The sequence below is a fragment of the Ochotona princeps genome, chromosome 29 (assembly GCF_030435755.1).
Source record: "Ochotona princeps isolate mOchPri1 chromosome 29, mOchPri1.hap1, whole genome shotgun sequence".
Classification (NCBI taxonomy): domain Eukaryota; kingdom Metazoa; phylum Chordata; class Mammalia; order Lagomorpha; family Ochotonidae; genus Ochotona; species Ochotona princeps.
Genome location: NC_080860.1, coordinates 368533 through 388957, shown reverse-complemented (window position 1 = coordinate 388957; position 20425 = coordinate 368533). Strand labels below are relative to the sequence as shown.

Here is a 20425-nt window from a genome sequence, read left to right as displayed (position 1 = left end):
CTGTGTATCTGACTTTCCAATAAAAATAAATCTTGAAAAAAAAAAAGACATCAGCTAAGGCACCCACACCCCACATCAAGACGCCTGGGTTTGTTCCCTGGCTCTGGCTCCTGACTGCAGCTCCTGCTAAAGCACACCCTTGAGAGGGGACCGTGACCAGCAAGTCACTCAGTTCCTCCCACTCACAGCAGGGGTCCTGAGTGGACACCCAGCTCCCACCAGATCCAGCCTTGCTCACACAGGCACCAGGGGAATGAAGCACCAACGAGAGGACTTGCTCATCCATCTTTCAGATACATAAAACTTCTACAAACTGGAAGAACTATTGCCAGGAGGAGGCTCACTGTGAGCAGTACTGCTGTGGCCCCTTGTGTCCAATGAAGGGCCTTTGCTTTTCATGCATTTTGGAACATGCCTAGGAGTGGGCCGGCTGGCGCAGACAGGAAGCGTTTGCACTGTATGACAAACCACTAGCTCCCACAGCCAATGCTCTGTCGTCTCCTCCCAGGGGTATCTGTGTGTCAGTTTGGTGCATTTGTCCCGCGTCCTTGTGGACACTCCCAGAGCTCGGTGCCTGTCAGCTGCATGTGAGGGTTGAGGGTGCTAACGGACGGGTCTCAGTCTTGGTGAGGGTCACGGGTGCCAACAGGCGGGTCTCGGTGAGGGTCAGGGGTGCTAACAGACGGTCTCGGTCTTGGTGAGGGTCAGGGGTGCTAACAGGTGGGTCTCGGTCTTGGTGAGGGTCGGGGGTGCTAACAGGCGGGTCTCGGTGAGGGTCAGGGGTGCTAACAGGTGGGTCTTGGTGAGGGTCAGGGGTGCTAACAGGCGGGTCTTGGGTTGGCCCTCCTTGGAACTCCAGATGCTGGTGTGTGGTGTATTCTGTGTGGGGTCCATTCAGGCCACGGCCCTGTTTCACTGTGCTCATGGTGTTGGGATCAGCTCTACAGGTCACGCTGCAAGGAAGAGCTTGGGATGCTGCCCCACAAGGCTTGGCCAGGCCAGCAGGGAGGGCATCCATAGCCTACCCCACACTGGGACCCCTGATTTCAATGACTCCCAACTACCAAACACAAGGTCTCTGTTCCACTGCTAACTGGGCATGCGGGGAGACCCATAAGGGGTGTGACCCTAAAGTCAGCTCTGGCCTCACTAAGCCACAGGAGGCACCTGTGTTCCGCAGTGACATAAGCTAAAGTCTCCACAGCTGCCCTGCCACTTACCTCCCAGGTCACCTGGACGCCCAGTCGGGGACAGGGTTGTCACCATCCTTGGCACACCCACCCGGCATCTTCCAGCCTCCTCTGCCGCTGCCTCTGTCCCTCCCACTGTCCCCTCACTGCACCACAGTCCTCGCTCCTTTCTCTGCCCCTCCCTATTGCGGTCCCCTGCTGCTCACAGGCACCTATCCATGTGGCTCACCTGATGGGTGCCGCCTCGTCAGCGCGGTCCAGCCAGTCCTGGGGCGGGGTGATGTACATACACCAGAGCCCCCAATTGTAGCCATGGGCAGCATTTGCATACTGCTGCACCTCGAAGGTGTTGAACTTGATGTTGTCGATGGCAGGCAGGATGACACGACGCCGATCTTCCTGGATCCGCGAGAGAGCGGGCTCAGCCCTGGGGAGGCAGAGCTGTGAGGAAGGGTGCGTGTCCAGGGGAAGGGTTGGTTCTCCCAGGGGCAGGGGTCAGGCCTGGCCAACCACAAACCCAGCCCGATGCCCAGTTGGTTGGCCTGCCTGCTGGGCTCCCAATCCAACTGCATCAGCCCCAGAGCCTCCAGGGGTCAGTCCTGGTCATCTTAGCTGCCAATTGCCCTGGCCAGAGCTTCCCATTCAGGCCGCCGTGGCTGATTAATCCTGGGTATGAGGACACTCGGCTGTCAGCCCATCCCTAAAAGGCCACCTGGCTCCAGAGTTTCCATGGGGTCAGCAGGGGCAGTTAAGACCCCATGGGCACAGACACAGAGCTGCCCAGCCCTGCCCAGCCTATGGACCTCGTGTGTGCACACTCTGGTCTAACTAACTGGGACACATTTGTGAAGTGAGCAGGAAGTAGCTCCTGACTCAGAGAGCTTCCAGCATACAGTCCATGACCTGCACTGAAGGCCCTGATGGGATGGCGATGTGTCTGTGGAGAAGGTGTGAAATACAAGGGGAGGTGACAGGGCATGTGGCTTTGAATGGGAGAGGTCAGGTGTCTCCCGGATGATGACTGGCAGGGGCCAGGACCAGGGGATGGGCACAACACATAGAAAGAGTGTCTGGGCTGGGCAGCCAGGGGGCCAGCTGGAGCACTGACAGACCCCTGGAAACTCTTAGCTCAGCTTCAGTCTAACATAGCGAGTGGGGAGGTCACATAAAAATCTCAAGTCTGCTGTCCCTGTGGCTATCAGGCGCTGAGCTGCCCACAAGAACTCCCCTAGGGTCCACAGATGCCCCTCTGGATTGTACCATAAGGCCTCTGCATGTCCACATGACCTTAATGCAAGGAGAGAGGATTCAGAGACAAGAAGAGGCAAGTCAGTGGGAGGACACGCGCGCTCAGCTACAGACGCGGCTGGCTCCAGCAGGCTCCAGTGCTAGCACCAACGAGGGGCCAGCAGCCCCACTGTGATCCCTACAGCTGTGGGTCATTTGCTGGACGAACAATGTCGACCACTGAGCAGTGCAACTTCTCAGGATGTCCAGGCCTCCATCCTGAGCAGGAGAGAGACACAGCGCCTGGGCCTGCTGCCTTCCTGGTGGGGTGGGCTGTCCTTCAAGCTCCTCCAACAGGGTCTCTTACACCTCTTCTTCCTGGTTTGTCATTAGAATTCACTTCCCTGGGTTGTGGGAAAGCATGGGGAAAGATGGACTCTTGAATCTAGAAGTTTCTATTCTTGTCGCAGTGGCTGAGGCCACTAGGCACGCAGAGCTCAGCTTTCATAAGGGACCAGGATGCTAAGACCACAACCACGGGCCCTGAGCCACGCCCCCTCCAGCTATGTCCTGAGGGACTGCCCGTGCCCCTCTGTGCTCAACACTGGGACCATGGGAAAGCCGCACACAAGGCAGGATACAGCAGACCCCAACCTAGGTGGGCTGCACGAGTCAGGGAGGGGCCCAGCCCTTACCAGCCTGTATTGAACTCAACGTGAGCATCAAAGAAGCCAACGACGGGCGCCGTGGCCACCTTCCAGCCCTGCAGTCGTGCCCGGATGAGGCCTTCCCGCCGGCTATTACGGACAATCTTCACCAGGCCTGGGTATCTCTTTTGGATGTACTGGTCCAGGTTGAATTTGAGTTCCGCTAGGGAGATACATGGTAGTGTGTTACTCACAAGGCAGGGCCTGAGACCCCAAAACGCACAGTTGGAACGTTCCAGACCTCGGCTCTGGGCCAGGGTTTCCCAGTGTAACTGAAGACCCGCAGGGGGAATGCAGTGCTGGGAGGAGACCACAGAAACCTCGCCCCACTCCAGGAAAGCAGAGATACGATGGACACAGAATGAACAAGCAAGTGAGTGAGAGAAGCCCAGGAGGAGCCAGGAAGGCACGGCGGGGTCAGACCCAACCCACAGTGGATGTGTGGGGAAGCACACAGGTCCCTTCCATATAACAGGACACTGCTCAATCCAGAGAAGGCCGGGGCTCCGACCCTGCACAGGCACCTGGAGGACATCACCCACGGAAACAGACCAGATCCCGGGGCCCACTCACACCAGGCCCCTGTCAAACCCAGGCGGGCAGGGACAACAGGGAAGGGTGGGGTGGCCAAGTTAGGACTGTCCAGGCTTCCTGGGGAGGTCCTTCCACATTCAGAGCCTCTTTCAGAGGAGAGGTGGGCCCCGAAGGTGGGGCCCGAAGGTGGGGCCAGACATCCAGGCCTGGTTCCTGATACTAGGGACTGCCGAAGCAATGTGGTTGCCCAGTCCACTGAGGGGTGCCAGCTGCCCACAGCCCTGTGTCCCTGTCCGGCCCTGCCCCAGGCCACTGAGACCCACAGCACAGCAGCCCCCCTCTCAAGCAGATGCCTCACATTGCCCACGCACCCCAAGCCCTCAGCGCGGAAGGCTGATGTGAGAACCCTGGAGGTTCCTGCTGCTGTCAACCCTGTCAGCCCTTGTAGACCCCCAAGGCTGATGTGGGAGGCAAGGTCTAACCTGGGGCCCTGGCCAGGCTTGCCCCCAACAAAGCTCCCAGTACTGGGGAGGAGAAGACTCAGATCACACAGAGGCCTCGGCAGGACCCGACATTTCAGAGTACCTGGACATGGAGATCAGGGCCTTGTGTGGAAGTGGCAGGCTGTGGGCTGAGGAGATGGGGCCTGGATTTAGAGCAAGCCTTAAACCAAGTGGCAGTGGCCTTATCAGCAGGAGACGCACAGCCCAGCCCTATCCTGAGACAGGCAGAGGTGGGCGATGAGGACACAGCACAGTGGGCACCAGGGGAGAACAGCCCTAGACCACCACAGCCTGAAGTTCCGCTGAAGTTCTTCATCCCAGCTCCTGTCCGACCTGCTGCCCAGCGTTCGTCCAGGTCACAGGTGGTACTTACCCATTGCCCAGTGTCTGTCTAGGCCGCAGGTGGTACTCACCCACTGCCCATTGTCCATCTAGGCCGCAGGTGGTGTCAACTCACCATTGTCACTGTTGTCATCCACCAAGATGACCTCTTTGAGGAGCTGAGAGGGGGTGTGGTTGACCACGCTGTGGACGGAACGCAGGATGACCGAGAGGGCCTCGTTGACGAAGATGAAGACCACGGAGACCTGGGGCAGCTCTTCAGAGTAGGTTATCTGCTTGCACCTGCCGGAGGCACAGTGGTCAGTGAGGGCCCAGAGGGGCTATGCCCAGTGAGCAGGGAAGGGTAAGGCAGCAGCAACGAGCACTGGGCCACAGGGTCCAGGTGGTGGCCAGAGAAAGGGTGAGGAGCACCTGGTACTAAGGCCCAACTGGCTAATCCTCCACCTCCTAAAGCCGGGACACCATGTGGGCACTGGTTTGTGTCTCGGCTGCTCCACTTCCCATCCAGCTCCCTGCTTGTGGCCTGGGAAAGCAGTCGAGGACAGCCCAAAGCCCTGGGACCCTGCACCCACGTGGGAGACCCAGAAGAGGCTCCTGGCTCCTAGCTTCAGATCAGCACAGCACCGGTCATTGCAGTCACTTGGGGAGTGTCCTCCTCTCTGTATATCTTACTTTCCAATAAAAGTAAAATAAAATTTTTAAATTTATTTTTATTACAAAGTCAGATGTACAGATTTATTTTACTTTTTAAAAATATTTATTTTATTTTTCTTGAAAAGTCAGATATACAGAGAGGAGGAGAGACAGAGAGGAAGATCACCTGTCCGATGATTCACTCCCCAAGTGACTGCAATGGCCAGAGCTGTGCCGACCCGAAGCCAAGAGCCAGGAACCTCCTCCGGGTTTCCCATGCGGGTGCAGGGTCCCAAGGCTTTGGGCCGTCCTTGACTGCTTTCCCAGGCCACAAGCAGGGAGCTGGATGGGAAGTGGAGCTGCCGGGATTAGAACCAGCGCCTATATGGGATCCCGGTGCCTTCAAGGCGAGGACTTCAGCTGGTAGGCCAACACCGCCGGGCCCAAAACAAAGTAAGTTAAAAAAAAAAACTGTAAGGAGGATGAAAGACCAAAACTACATGAATTTTCAAGGGTGCGAGGGGTGACAGCAACTGAGGGAAACTGTCAGAGACAGAAAATGAAAAGGAAAGTGACAGAAATAGCCAGAGAAAGTGGGACAGAGGGAGGTAAGTAAGCGAGGTGAGGTGGTTAACCAGGTCACGTGCAGCACAGGGGAGAGGCGGGTAAAGTGGGAGAGAGGTGGACACCAGTTAGGTGGGACAAAGAGGGCTGTCAGGAAGAAGCCGGCCACCTTGCCAACTAAGTCAGTGGAGGAGAGGGGTAGGACGGGCATCAGCCTCTCGCCAGAGCAGCTCACGGCTGTCGACAGGACAGGTCGGAAGAAGGCTCTGACGGAGGCCAGGGGCTGCCCCATCCGCCACGCAGTGGCTGGCAGCCTGTGGCATGAGGCCCCTACGACACCCGCTCCACACAGGTGCACCCTCTGCTGTATCGAGATCACCGTGTGGTACCAAGGAGCGTCCTCACCACAGCTGAGGCATGCTTCTCAGAGTCAGTCAAAGGCCACTGGCCCACTTTCCTGGAGGATGAATACACTGCCCGCCACCCACAGCAGCAGCAGCCAATCCCAGCTGGAGCCTGGGCTGGCCTCAGGCGATGTTGGACACCGGAGCTTGAGGACGCTGAGAACCCCAGGACACAGCGACGGATCTGGGGATGAGGCACCAACACGGAGACCAGAGATGGTGGAAATGTCTCTCTCTGGCCTCTCTCGCCTGCTTTTATTGCCTCCACTCTTGACCTCTCACCTAGTTCTTGTTTACACTTTGCCCCACACCCTCATTAGCAGAATATTGGCTACAGCTGAGTTCCATCAGACCAGGTGCTTTCAGCCCCAAGTCCATCGCCTGTAGTGCTCAGCTTAGCGAGTGCTAACCAACTCCTTAGCCCACGACAAGTCACCATGAGAAAAAGTATCCAGGAGCCAAGCAGCAGCCCGATGCAGGCCCATGGCCTGGGCTTGCTCCAGCCATCATCCGTGGCCTCTCGCTGTGGGGCAGGCCACGGCCCCACTGGCAGGCCCCACTGAGTCTCAGCCTGCAAAACCAGGAACACAACAGATGGTGGTACTTGACAGAACCAAACTCGCAGAGCTGGGCCAACCTCTGCGACGGCCAGAGCTGCTCTGAGGCCTGGAGCTGCCCAGAAGTGGGGCAGACAGGTGCCAGCCTGCCCAGTGCCTCCTGTCCTCCCATCCAGAGCCAACCCCATGCTGCAAGGCTCTGGAAGGCTCAGTGTGTATACAGGGGACATGGACACTCGGCTCTCTTGCCACATCTCCTTTCAGCATGGACTCCTCAAGGTGCTGCACTTGCAGCCCCAGGTTTGGCTACACTGACAGAACACGACAGCGCCAGACCGCTCACCCAAGGCTCAAGCTGACTTCAAGCAGGACCCTGCGATGTGTCCACATCCTGCAGTCTCACACAGCCTCCCTCCCAGCATCTCCTGACCTCGATCCTCCCCACGGGCAGCTTCCACACGGCCTCCCTCCCAGCAGCTCCTGACCTCGGTCCTCCCCACGGGCAGCTTCCACACGGCCTCCCTCCCAGCAGCTCCTGACCTCGGTCCTCCCCACGGGCAGCTTCCACACGGCCTCCCTCCCAGCAGCTCCTGACCTCGGTCCTCCCCACGGGCAGCTCTCAGTAAGGAAACAGGCCCTGCGTCGGAGGCCGATCCTGATGCTGATGGCTGATCAGAAAGCAGCCTCTTGGCCCAGGGAAATGTACTTTGCCCACGGCAAACCTGGGGCACAATGGGAATATTTTTGAAATTTTCTTTTTTTTTTTTTAAAGATTTATTCATTTTATTACAGCCGGATATACACAGAGAGGAGGAGAGACAGAGAAGACAATCTTCCGTACGATGATTCACTCCCCAAGTGAGCCACAACGGGCCGATGTGCGCCGATCCGAAGCCGGGAACCTGGAACCTCCTCCGGGTCTCCCACGTGGGTGCAGGGTCCCAATGCATTGGGCCGTCCTCAACTGCTTTCCCAGGCCACAAGCAGGGAGCTGGATGGGAAGTGGAGCTGCCGTGATTAGAACCGGCTCCCATATGGGATCCCGGGGCTTTCAAGGCAAGGACTTTAGCCGCTAGGCCACGCCGCCGGGCCCTTGAAATTTTCTTAATAACACATTCTGTCTTTGAGAGCCATCTTCTGTGATCTGTTAAGGATCATTTCTTTAAGGAAAACTGCAGCTGGAAATTTTTATAGTCTGAGAAATTCAAGCTTCCAAGAACCCTTTTCTTTATTCATTGTTTGTTAGTCTGCACAAAGGTGTTTCTGGTGTCAATGAACCACACATACCTGTGAGTGCAGTTCCTACCACTGCAAACACACGCCCATGAATAGTCAGTCATACAACACAAGACTTGAGAATGACTTGGCCTTCCAGCTCCGTGCCACCTGCAGTGGTGCAGACACCTGTGTCAGGACACAGGCAAGGCAGGTGTTCTCTGTCTCCTGACAAACAAGGGAACAAGGGAGAATGAGAGTGGGGAAACAGGGAGTCTGGGGACCGGCTGGGCTTGCTGCATGTGGCTCAGGCTCCAGGGCCATGACCCCAGGGTGGCTGTGTCCACACACAGGCCAAGCCGTGTACCAAGGGTGGCTATGTCCATTTGGAGGCCACGGATATTTAGGACCTGAGCCTCAGGAACATCTACCAAGTGCCACTGCAGCAAAGAATGAGCTACACTCCACCACGCTGGTGCCGGGGGGTGGGGCGGCGTGCTGAGCAAGATTCAGAGGCACTTGGTATGGCACTGTGGTGGGAACTCCTGGAGGCAGAGTCTGCTCCATGGCCCTGTCAGGGCAGCTGTCCCTGCAGCCCCAATGGCCCTCAAGAGACACCTCAAGCCAGGGCGGCTCACTGTCCCCAGGAGCCGCAAGTGAGCAAGGCATAGCATGAGACCCAGAACCAGAGGCTCTCCGCACACTCCCAGATGTGGAGCTCCCACAAACCACCCAGAACTGGGACTCCCCTCTGCACTCATATCTGTTCTATTGCAACCACACACTCACACTCACCCACAAGCTCACAGTCACACACTCACCTGCAAGTTCACCTCACACTCACCCACAAGCTTGCACGTATATACACTCACACAATGCTACACACACATGCTCTCACGTGCACATATTCACACACCCACACACATGCACACACTCACACACCCACAAACATGCTCACACCCACACACATTTGTTCAAGTCTATCAATGCAGACTCCCTGATGAGCTTGTGGACCAACAACCTGGGCTGAGTGATTACAGACAGGGCCCTGGGCTTCAGGGCCAACTGCTGCTTCCCATCACCCTGGCAGTGGGCAGTGGGCAGTGGGACTTGAGGTCTCCAGACTCCTGAAGGAAACAGCACCAGCCTCTGAAACATGGCCAGGCTCATTCTAAACAAAGTCCACGGCCACTATGCAGATGTCAATGCCCAGAACAGCCTCAGACTTGGGCTACTGCTGACGTGAGCAGCTGCAAGCTGGCCGCCGTGGGACTCGGCCTCTCTGAACATTTAAATACAGGGCTTCGTCCCTTAGCTGACACCTAGAGGAAAGGCTTGTGGTGGACAGCAGAGACCAGCACCAGAGAGGGAGACCGACCGGGAGAGGCTCCAGCCAGGCCATGGTGGCCCTGGGGCCCATGTACCTCCCTGTGGTGAGCTTTTGCATGTCCTCCAGCGCCATGGTTTGCCAAGGCCCTGGGCCAGGCACACTCACTTTTTGGGCCTGTAGTCAGGGATGGTCCTGTCCAAGGAGATGCGGTCACTGAGCTGAGCGTTGTACCCAAACTCCTCGTACTTGACATCCGCTTCCTGGCTGTCGGTGCGCAACGTGGCAGCCACGCCCCCCTGGCCCAGCCCGCCAGGACCCTCCACCAGACCAATGGGTTTCGCAAGGCCTGTAGGGAGACAGGAAACGAGGGAGGTTAGCAGAGGTCAGGGCCTACCCCTGAATGCTTGCCTGTGGCAGCCTCTGTCCCTAACAACCACCTGGGATGGTACACCCTGCAAAAGGTGAAACCACAGAGAGCTTAAGATCAGAGCTCGCTGGGGATGTCCAGGCCAGTGGGCTGTGTCCCTGGGCCCCAGTGCCAGCTTTGGCCACCATGAGTCACACAGCACAGATGCTGAGTCCTTCTAACAGTAGGTGTGTCCCGCTGCCCCACACTGCCCTATTCCAGCACTCTGCACTACTGCGGCCCTGATCACTGCCTGGACAGAGAACAGCCAACTGGAGGCTGAGTGCCAACTAACCTCAAAACATCCCAGTGAGGGGTTAGAGGGACCAGGAGAGGCAAGTAACACTCCAGGGTGGGGGCCTCATCCCCTCAGCGTCCCTGGCTTCAGGAATAGGGGTTCCATCCACGGACTCAGGCTGTTAGGATCCGGGGCCACCCATCTCTCACCATATGGACCCAGCAGTGGGCACATCCATGGCTCCAAGGAAGATCGGCTGCACCTCCGTACGCCCACAAAGCTCAGAATAGACCAAGACAACACCCTGCAGACCAGCAGTGCATCTGCCGACTGGGGGCACAGCTGTGGCTGACCGACACCTGCCTCTCCAAATCCAGGGGTCCCTTCATGTCCACATACCCTAAGAATTGCAGGGGCTGCAGCGGGGTGAAGTCCTTCAGGGACAGTCTGGACCCCAGGACCCCAGGACTGAGGCAGGGCATGCCTCTGGATGCTGAGCAGGTTTTTCTGGGCTTCACTGGTCGACCTAGTCGCAAGCCAGCCACGCAGCCCCTGACTGGCAGACCTGGTCGTGAGGTGCAGCCCCTGACCGAGGGATGGCCACAAGGTACAGTCCCTGACCGCAGGCCAGCAGGGAGGAACAAGGTTCCCAAGTGGGATTCCTGAGCAATGCAGAAGAGGCCCAGACCCCTGAATGTGTGGATTTGTGTCCCATCCACAGCCCTCTTTCCTGCCTGTAGCTACGTGTTTTTTATTTTTAATTTTAACATCTTTACATGGTTGAGAGGGATGCATGCCCACATGGGTCTCCAATTAGGTTGGGAAGACTCAAGGAATAAAGGAAGGTGGGTAAGACAAATGTTTCCGTTTTCTTCCTCTATGTCTATGGTGAGGGAAAGGGAGGGACCACTCCTCACTCAGGGGTGCCAGTCTGGAGACCCCGACATGGGGAAGAGTGTGGAACTAGCTGTTGACACACAGAGCAGGGGCAGCCACCCTATGGCCATGAGATCAGAGCTCACCTACCAGGACAGGAGGAGTTGAAGTTCAAAAAGGGCTGGGCATTTGTTTAAAAAAAATCTTTACTTCTTTTTATTTTTTAAGATATAATTTCATTTTCATTTGAAAGGCAGATTTCAATAGAGAAGAAGAAAAAGAGAAAAAGATTCCCCATCTGCTGGTTCGCTCCCTAGATGTTGAAACAGTCAGAGCTGCGCCAATCTGGAGCCAGAAGCCAGGAGCCTCCTCCAGGTCTCCCACGTGAGTGCAGGGACCCAAGGCTTTGGGCCATATTCCGTTGCTTTCCCAGGCCACAATCAGGAAGCTGGATGGGAAACAGAGCAGCGGGGACATGAACCAGCACTCATATGGGATGCCAGCATTGCATGCAGGAAATTAGCTCATCAAGCCACAGTGCCGGCCCCTACTTATTTGAAAGTCATGTAGACAAAGATCTCCCATCTGCAGATTCTCTAATGCTCGAAGTTGCCAGGGTTTGATCAGGCAGAAGCCAGGATCCGGGGCCTCCACCTGGATCTCCCGTGTGGGACTCAAGTCCTGGGGTGTGCGCCAGCAGGAAATACAGCCAGGATTTCCAACCAGGCACTCTGTCCCCATGGGTCCCAGCATCGAGTCCTCCACCTGCCCTGGGGCTGGGCTGTCCTGGGATGTGTACCACCCTCTGGACCTCAAGCTTGCTTTCAAGGCCTGGTCGGAATGCTCTGCTAAAAGCTCCCCAAGTGTGAGAAAGAACAAGCTGCCTTCCCCCAGGAGCACTGCGTGCACTGGGAGGCAGCCCTGCAGGCCAGGCCGGTGCTGCCAGCACGCAGCGCAGGACATGGGGGCAGCTGTGACTTCTCACTCAGAGGAAATGGTCTCTGAGTCAGAGTTCCATCTGTCATAGAACATCTGTGTGAGAGGAAACAGCCCACACGGAGTGGCAGCCTGGGCACAAGACGGTTGTGAGGAAGTGGCCCTGGGGAGGGCGTGCAGCCTGAGGGAAGGCACTGCTCAAAGAGGAGATGGAGCACCAGGTTGGCCTGGGACAGTAGGGCAGCCTGCACCCACAGAGGTCACTGAGCATCTGGGACCTCGGCCAGCAGAGAGCAGGAAGGGGCCTGCAGACACCTCACCCCAGCACAAGCTCCCTCACGCACTGGTCTTGTCACCAGCAGGGCTGCACACAGACCCAGGAGCCAAAGAAGCAGACACAGCCCTCTCCTGAGTCAGGCACCTCCTGTCCACTTCAGCAACACCTGTAGATACAGGCAATGTACAAGCAGACAGACACCATGAATGGGAACCTGGGCATGAAAGAGCAACTCCAGGCTGGGGAGCAGCGTCACACTTGGGAAGAGACACGTCCACATAGCACACAGCCACACCCACACTGCACACAGCCACGTCCACACTACACACAGCCACGTCCACACTGCACACAGCCACGTCCACACTGCACACAGCCCTGTCCACACTGCACACAGCCACGTCCACACTGCACACAGCCACGTCCACACTGCACACAGCCCACACACACACTGAACACAGCCATGTCCACACTGCACACAGCCCTGTCCACACTACACACAGCCACGTCCACACTACACACAGCCACGTCCACACTGCACACAGCCACGTCCACACTACACACAGCCACGTCCACACTGCACACAGCCACGTCCACACTGCACACAGCCACGTCCACACTACACACAGCCACGTCCACACTGCACACAGCCACGTCCACACTACACACAGCCACGTCCACACAGCACACAGCCACGTCCACACTGCACACAACCACGTCCACACTGCACACAACCACGTCCACACTACACACAGCCCACATCCACATTGCATATAGCCATGCCCACAGCACACAACCACGTCCACACAGCCCACACCCACACTGCACACAGCCCACACCCACATTGCATACACCCATGTCCACACTGCACACAGCCCACACCCACACTGCATGCCCCACAGCATGCACCATTTGCCCCAATACTAACGGTGCTTACTCGGTAGCTGACTCAACACAGTCTCTTAAAGGACCAGCCACATGAGCCAGCGCCCATGTTCTATATCCTTGCCATCTCTGCCTGGCTCTCATGTCTCTGAGTTGGTGTTCAGACCTTGGTCCTCCTTCCAGGAGCAGTGGGCAGAGTTTGTCCACGCTGTCCTGCTATCCTGGCAGCCTCTCCTTCCAGCAACCGCTGCTCCTGCTCCTGTCACCACAATCAAGTTCCCTCTGGACTCCCAGGGCTCCAACTGCACTTGTCTCTGCTGCCTATGCACACTCCCTGGCGTAGGTCAGTGGCTTCCACAGCACAGTCATGGGCCCACACATCTCCACAATAACCAGGGGACACCTTCTGGTGCCACCTTCTCATCAGTTGTTTTCTGTCCAGCTGCTCTGGCCACCGGTGGTGAGTGGCACCAGGTCTGCCCCTCAGCAGCGACGGCAGCCTCCTGACCCGCAGCCCAGTCTGTGGCTCTCATCCAGGCAGCAGACTGTACTCCCCAGGTCAGATGACTTTCAAACAATTGCCCAAGAAAGCTCACCGACCAATGAAAACAAAGTCTTGATGCAATACTAAGAAACCCACTGACACAAATACCTCACAATAACGTAGTATGCTATGAGACACACGCTGAAACAAATACCCCGCAATCTAATGGAATACTAAGAAACCCACCAAAAACCCTACAGCATCCTAGCACAAATACTCCATCATGGGCAGAGTATCAACATTTTATTTTGAAGATTTATCTTCTTTTATTAGAAAGTCAGATATACAGAGAGGAGGAGAAACAGAGAGGAAGATCTTCCATCCATTGACTCACTCCCCAAGTGGCCACAACGGCTGGAGCTGAGCAGATCTGAAGCCAGAAGCCCGGACCCTCCTCTAGGTCTGCCTCGCAGGTGCAGGGGTCTCAAGGCTTTGGGCCGTCCTCAACCGCTTTCCCAGGCCACAAGCAGGGAGCTTGTTGGGAAGCAGGGCTTCTGGGATTAGAACCAGCACCCACATGGAATCCTGATGCGTGCAAGCTGATGCGTGCAAGCTGAGAACTTTGGTTGCTAGGCCATCACGCTGGACCAGAGTGTCAACATTTTAAATAAGGATGGACTGCACAGCCATGAGGGTCTAGTGGGCCCTGGTGGGGCAGGCTGGGCCCTTCTGTGCAGTTTTCTAGAACACCAATACAGTTCGAAGTATTGATAAGTTTAAAACAGGTACCTTAGGGCCCGGCGGCGTGGCCTAGTGGCTAACGTCCTCGCCTTGAACGCGCCCCGGGATCCCATATGGGCGCCGGTTCTAATCCCGGCAGCTCCACTTCCCATCCAGCTCTCTGCTTGTGGCCTGGGAAAGCAGTTGAGGACGGCCCAAAGCTTTGGGACCCTGCACCCGCATGGGAGACCCGGAAGAGTTTCCTGGTTCCCGGCTTCGGATCGGCACGCACCGGCCGTTGCGGCTCACTTGGGGAGTGAATCATCGGATGGAAGATCTTCCTCTCTGTCTCTCCTCCTCTCTGTATATTCGGCTTTCCAATAATAATAAAAAAAAAAAAATCTTTAAAAAAAAAAAAACAGGTACCCTAAAAAATTAGGGGCCATGGGCCCGGTGCACTGGCCTACCAGCTAAAGTCCTCGCCTTGAACGCGCCAGGATCCCATATAGGCACCAGTTCTAATCCCAAAGGCTCTGCTTCCCATCCAGCTCCCTGCTTGTGGCCTGGGAAAGTAGTCAAGGACGGCCCAAAGCCTTGGGACCCTGCACCCGCGTGGGAGAACCAGAAAAGCTCCTGGCTCCCGGCTCTGGATCGGCGTAGCACCAGCCATTGCGGTCACTTGGGGAGTGAATCATCGGACAGAAGATCTTCCTCTCTGTATATCCGCCTTTCCAATAAAAATAAATGAATCTTAACAAAAAAAATTAGGGGCCTGCATAGTGGCTCAACAAGCTAACCTTCCACCTGCAAGCACCAGGATCCTATATGGGTGAAAGTTTGTGCGCAAGCTGCTGCACTTCTCCTTCAGCCCCTGCCCATGGTCTGGGAAAGCAGTGGAGAAAAGCTTAAAGCCTTGGGATCCTGCCCCCACATGAGAGACCTGGAAGAAACTCCTGGCTCCTGACTTCAGATCAGCTCAACTCTGGCCAATTTGGAGAGTGAACCAGTAGCACGAAGATCTCTCTGTCTCTCCTCTCTTTATGAAATCTAGCTTTCAAACAAAAATAAATAAATAAATGCATCCCCTACCCAGTGGGAAATCTCAACTACAAAAAAGTGCCGAGCTCACACTCTGCAAGGCTCAGAGCCTCATCAACCCTCACTCTTGTCAGAGACACAGGAGGGACAAACAGATGTGTAGTGACAGCTAAGGGTTGCCCCAGGGACAGCAAGACCTGAGGTGGGAGTGCAGTCCTGGCTACTTCCTGAAGAAGGCAAGGCAGGGCAGCGGGCAGAGGGGATATCTGACAGAAAAACCAGAGGACGGGCGCAGGCCACTGATGCAGCAGGCCGTGGCTTGACAAGGTGGGGTGGGGCAAGAGAGCAGCACTGTTTGCTTCCCTGGGAGACAGCCCGCTGTCTGCTGCCCATCTTGTGAGCACCAACAGCGCCAGACTCCACAGGGCCGGGCACCTGCCCTGAGGGCTGAGCCAGTGTCTTCCTCCTGGCAGCAGGGCGACTGGCACCATCTGCTTTACGGAGCCTGGAGCTCACAGGACTTCTGTGCCAGCTGTGAGCACACAGCCCCCAATGCCATCCCACGCACAATTTCAGATATGCCAGAGAGGGTTTCTGCCTGAGGGCAGAGTCCAGCGGTCCAGCGGCAGACCCACACACACGTGAAAGGTGGTCGCACTGCGTCTCCTGAGGCAGTGTTCCCAGTGGGTTCTCTGAATTCCAATGTGCATGGCCCACTTGGGCAAGGTCAACAAGATGACCCCGTGAAGGTGGCAGGACCAGTGGTGGAGGGGCTGCAGGGGACAGAGGGAGGCAGCAGGAGCTCATCAGGGCAGGAAGTGTTGGGCCATGAGTGGGGTGGCAACCTGGGCCTAAGAGAGAAAGAAAGAGCAGGCGGCGTCCCCTAGGAAGAACCTGCAACCAGATGGGAGGGGCCGGGACTGTTTCCAAAGCGACAGAGAAACCAGAGAGAATGACAGAGGAGACCAGGAAGGAGTGGGCGGGGAGGGGCCTCAGCTGGGAGAAAAGGGAGGAGGAACAGGGAGAGGCTGAGGCAAGGACACTCCCCCCACTTGGCGAGCTCCCTGTGGAAGCGCCTGGCTTCACCTGCAAGAGCCCTGGCTGCTTCTCACCTTGAAGGCAAGGAGAGGGGGTGGCCCTGGGTGAGCTGGCCGGCTCAGCGTTACACAACCCAAGTACTGCCCAAGTTTTATGTAACCTTCCTGGCTCTCCCCAGGAAACAGACAGACCACAGTGCCCACCCACAGGTGCACTTCACAGGAGCTGAACTGCTGGCTGGGCCACGTGCCTGAGCAAAACTTCTTGTGGCCTCAGCCTCGGGTGGGAGGGTCAGAGCCAGGGACAGCTCCTGAGGCAGGGGGCTACGGCAAGCAGGGGGCTACGGCAAACAGAGGACTCCAGCTCTGCTCTGCCCCAAGACGGAGGGGGCCTCAGACATGCGGGAAGCCAGCTGGACCCCTGCCCAACTCTAAGCCAAACAGCACACAAACCTGCTGAAGCCTGCTCCTGCCACCTCATGGAGGGAACTCGCTGAGGCCGCCAGTCCAGCAGTAGGACCCCAGACCCCGAGCAGAGAGAGGGTCGACCGTGACCCCTTCTGCTGCTCCCACCAGCAGTGCTTCCCGACCTGAGGGATCCTGGGGGGTCACCCACATCACCCCAGGACCTGTGTCCACGCAGGCATCTATTACCTGCCAAGCCCTATTGAAGACCAGAGCCCATCTTCCCACGCTTCCCAGGCCCCCACACTTCTGCTACAACAGCTGGGCAGCTGTCCTTGCTTGGGGTCAGGGGGTCACAGCACCGCTGGAGGCCAAGCAAGCCCAGCTTCCAGAGCGCCTTGGCTGCTCTCCAAGCAGGCCCGGGGACTTCCTCAGAAGTTTTCTTAAGTTCTCTGGGGATTAAGCTGGAATCTCTGAGGGCTGCAGCTCGGGTAGCAGCCCCTCTCCAGTATTCCTTGAGTGAAGGAAATAAGGGAGCCGCGGAGGAAGCCAAGGGCCCACTTCCCACCCAGTGCCCGCCCAGGGGGTGGGCGCAAAGGCATCCTTCAGCCTTGCCCCTCCCCGCACATCCGGCTGTACTCACCATTGAGCTGGTTGTAGACCACCTCCTCCAGGTGGCCCAGGCGCCGCAGGATGGCCTCGCGGTCGTTGCCCGCGCCGGCCCCGGCAAGCCGGCTGCGCGCCCTGCGGTCGGAGCCGCGCCCGAGCTGTGCTCGCCGCCCAGCGCGGTCCTGCAGCCGGCAGTAGGCAGAGAACAGCACGATGCCCACGAAGACCAGAATGTTCACGGCCAGCAAAGTTTGGATCCGCCTAGCCACCGCCATGGGCGCGGGGCATCCCCGGTGGCCCGGCCCGCCGCCTGGGGACCGCGCGCCACCAGCGCGCGCAGGGCGCTGTCCCTTCAGCACCGCCGCACGCACCCTGCGTCCCCGTGCGCATGGGCTGCCCGGGGCTGCGGGAGCGGGAGCCGGCGGGCATCGCCGGCGGAGGGCGCGGCCGGGAGCGGGGCGCCGGGCTGCACCCGCTCCTGCCCGCCCCGCGGCCGCCGCGCCGGTGCGCAGTGACGCGGCCTCCACCCGGCTGCGCGCCGTCCCCGCGCCCGGTCGTCCCCGCCCCCGTCCGGCGGGCCCCGCCCGGTTCTGCCTGGTCCTTCTCCATCTCCCTCACCGCTGGAGTCCTGCTGGTTCCGCTTCCTGTGCTCCGGCCTGGTCCGTATCACCGCTGACCCGAAGGGCGCGGCAGGGCAGGGTCCGGGCCAAGGGGCCATAGAGCAGAGTTCACTTTCCCGCGGTTACCGCGACCCCTGCAGTACTAGTGAGCCCCAGCTTCTCCCAGAGGTGGAGAGCGCTACCCGGTCAGAGCTGGTTCCGCGAGCCTGGGACCATGAGGTGCACCTAGGCAAGGGAGGAGCTGCGGGAACCGGAAGGCCTCCTCACTGGGGCAGGGATGAGATTGAAGTGGGCCCCCACCACCCTATGTCCCACCTACCCAGTGTGTCCCCCCCCCCCACCTGCCCTCAGCCGAACCCCAGGACACAGTGACCCACGCTGGGAGGGCACAGAGCCTGGCCGTGCTGTTTTCCCAAGTCCCTGGGAGGGACTCAACCTGGAACTTAGAGGCACAGACACCTGGATTTGGGGGGAGGGTCAGCAGAACCAGGTGCCCCAAGGCCAGACCCTGGGTGCCAGGGCCAGTGTTAGAGAGCAGTGCCAGCAGGCACCACGGGAGAAGATGGTGGTGGGCGTAGGCAGGCTCCCTGGGTACACGGTGAGTGCGTGCACGTCTGTGGGTGTACATGTGTCCTCATGAGTGTGGGCACGCTATGCATACAATATTACGTGTATTTCTGTCCATTTGTATGTACCCGTGTGCCCATGCTGTGAGAACGAAGGGTGTGTCTGGTCAGGTGTGGGCACGCCTGTGGTGGTGTGCTGTCTGTGTATGCAAATGTGTGTGTGTGAGAATCGTTTGTGGAAGGATGTGTGAGAATTTGTGTGAGATATCATGTTCTCACCCATGTGATAACGAGTGTGAGAGAATGCAACTGTGAGAATGTACACCTGAGCATGGAACATAGGTGTTCGCACTGTGTGTGTGTGAGAGCATTTGTGTGAGAATATGGGCACAAGTCAAGGTCAGCGCTTGACATAGCAAGCTAATCTTCTGCCTGACGTGCCAGCATCCTGGTCCGACCAGCAGAGCCAGTAACGTGGGCAGGGAGAGGGCGTGGGGATGAAGCACCTACAGGAGACCAGTGATGGTGGAAGTCTCTGCCAAGTCTCCTTTATTGCTCCTTCACCTCTCCTTATATACTGTTCCCCCCCATGTCCTCATTTAGCAGGACACTGGATACAGATGAGTCCGATTAGTCTAGGTGTTTTTAGCCACAAGCCCGGTTCCTGTTCCTGCCCAGGCTAAGGAGCACTAGTCAACTCCTTAGCCCACAACAGCATCCCACATGTGCATTGGTTGGAATCCCAGCTACTCCACTTCCCATCCACCTCCCTGCTTGTGACCTGGGAAAGTAGTAGAGGACAACCTAAAACCTTCGGCTCCTGCACCTGTCGGAGACCCAGAAGAAGCTCCTGGCTCCTGGCTTCAGATCAGCACAGCTCTGGCTGTTGCTGCCATTTGGGGAGTGAGCCAGCAGATAGAAGATTCTGTTTCTCTTCTCTGTAAAAATCTGCCTTTCAAATAAAAATAAATACATCTTCAAAAAAGCACATGTACGTGAGAGTGTATGGAAGTCATGTGAGAGCTGTGAGAACATACGTGTGAGAACTTGTGTGCAGACAAATGTGCAGGAGACGTCTGTTGTGCAGGAGGCGACGCGTGGATGGGGACGTCAGCCTAGCCATGGCTGGCAGAATAGGCAGCCCTGGAAAGCAGGGATGGGCGGTGGGAGGGACATGAGCAGTTTCCATCCAACTGGGAGGCCTGGGTCCCGGCCGCATCGTTGGTGCTGGTCTGAGTCAGCTTGCCCCAGATGGGCCAGAAGTGACGGCCTGCCTGCTGGGCCATGGGAAAGGCTTGGACCCCCCATGCCCGATACCATCTGCCAGAGCACTGGGCATGCTGGACTACTCCCTGCCTCCACCCCTGTGCTAGGCCACCCTCACCCTCCACCCCTGCACTGTGCCCTACTTGAGTCTTTCTGCCTTCACACAGACCCAGAGGGCAGCTGTGTGTGGTCTCACCTGCTGCCCGTGGGAGTCCACGCTGTCCAGCCCAGAGTCCTAGCAGGAAGAGATTCAGGGAAGCAGCCCAGGGACACCAGGCATGCTGGCAGGGAGGCGGAAGGGACCTCTTCCACCCCAGCCCCACCCTGGGAGCCAGCCAAAGGGCATGATCTGCACACCTTGCTCCTGGACTGTGCTGTCTGGCACCGTCAGCAAGGAACAGCCCAACATCAGGACAGGCAGATGGACTCTCCCACATTCCCACCTCTCCCCATGGTCAGCCCATCCTGTGGCTCTCAGTCCCAGCATCAATAGCCACCCTCAGGCTTCCAGTCCACCTCCCGCACACTGGATGCCAGAGGCTGCAGGCTGCACGCCCAGTCCCCATCCTGTGTGACAGGTGCACTGCCCAGTGTCTGGGGACTGGATTGGATTCCAGGCCAGGCAGGCCCTGCTTGCCCTAGCCAAAGGCCGCTGGGCAGCTCCCTGCCACACACAGAACCTTGGGAAGCACTGGAGCTCGGCCCTGTGCCACTGCCCCAGCCCAACAAGGCTACATCAGGAATGCCCAGGTTGTACCACAGGGTTCCTCAAAGAAGCAGAGCCTTGTAGGTCCTCTACAAGGGTTCATTCCTGAGGCTTGAGGCTCAAGGGCTGGAGACCCTCAGGAGGCATGGAAAA

General features: G+C 57.7%; 1 protein-coding gene across 4 annotated transcripts in view; it reads right to left on the bottom strand.

Moving 5' to 3' along the window:
- GALNT9 (polypeptide N-acetylgalactosaminyltransferase 9) overlaps positions 1–17574 on the bottom strand; it is a 29449-nt gene extending 11875 nt beyond the window's left edge. For all 4 annotated transcript variants that reach the window (XR_009244377.1, XR_009244378.1, XM_004595433.2 and 1 more), the window contains exons 1-5: positions 17149–17574; positions 9372–9552; positions 4619–4785; positions 3113–3287; positions 1420–1617 (exon numbers count right to left, since the gene is read on the bottom strand). Coding sequence is in view for 2 of the 4 variants with exons in the window: in XM_004595433.2 (XP_004595490.1) it covers positions 1420–1617; positions 3113–3287; positions 4619–4785; positions 9372–9552; positions 17149–17389 (962 nt within the window). In the remaining 2 variants the exon portion in view is untranslated. The remainder of the gene's footprint in view (positions 1–1419; positions 1618–3112; positions 3288–4618; positions 4786–9371; positions 9553–17148) is intronic.
- Between the last annotated feature and the right edge of the window lie 2851 nt (positions 17575–20425).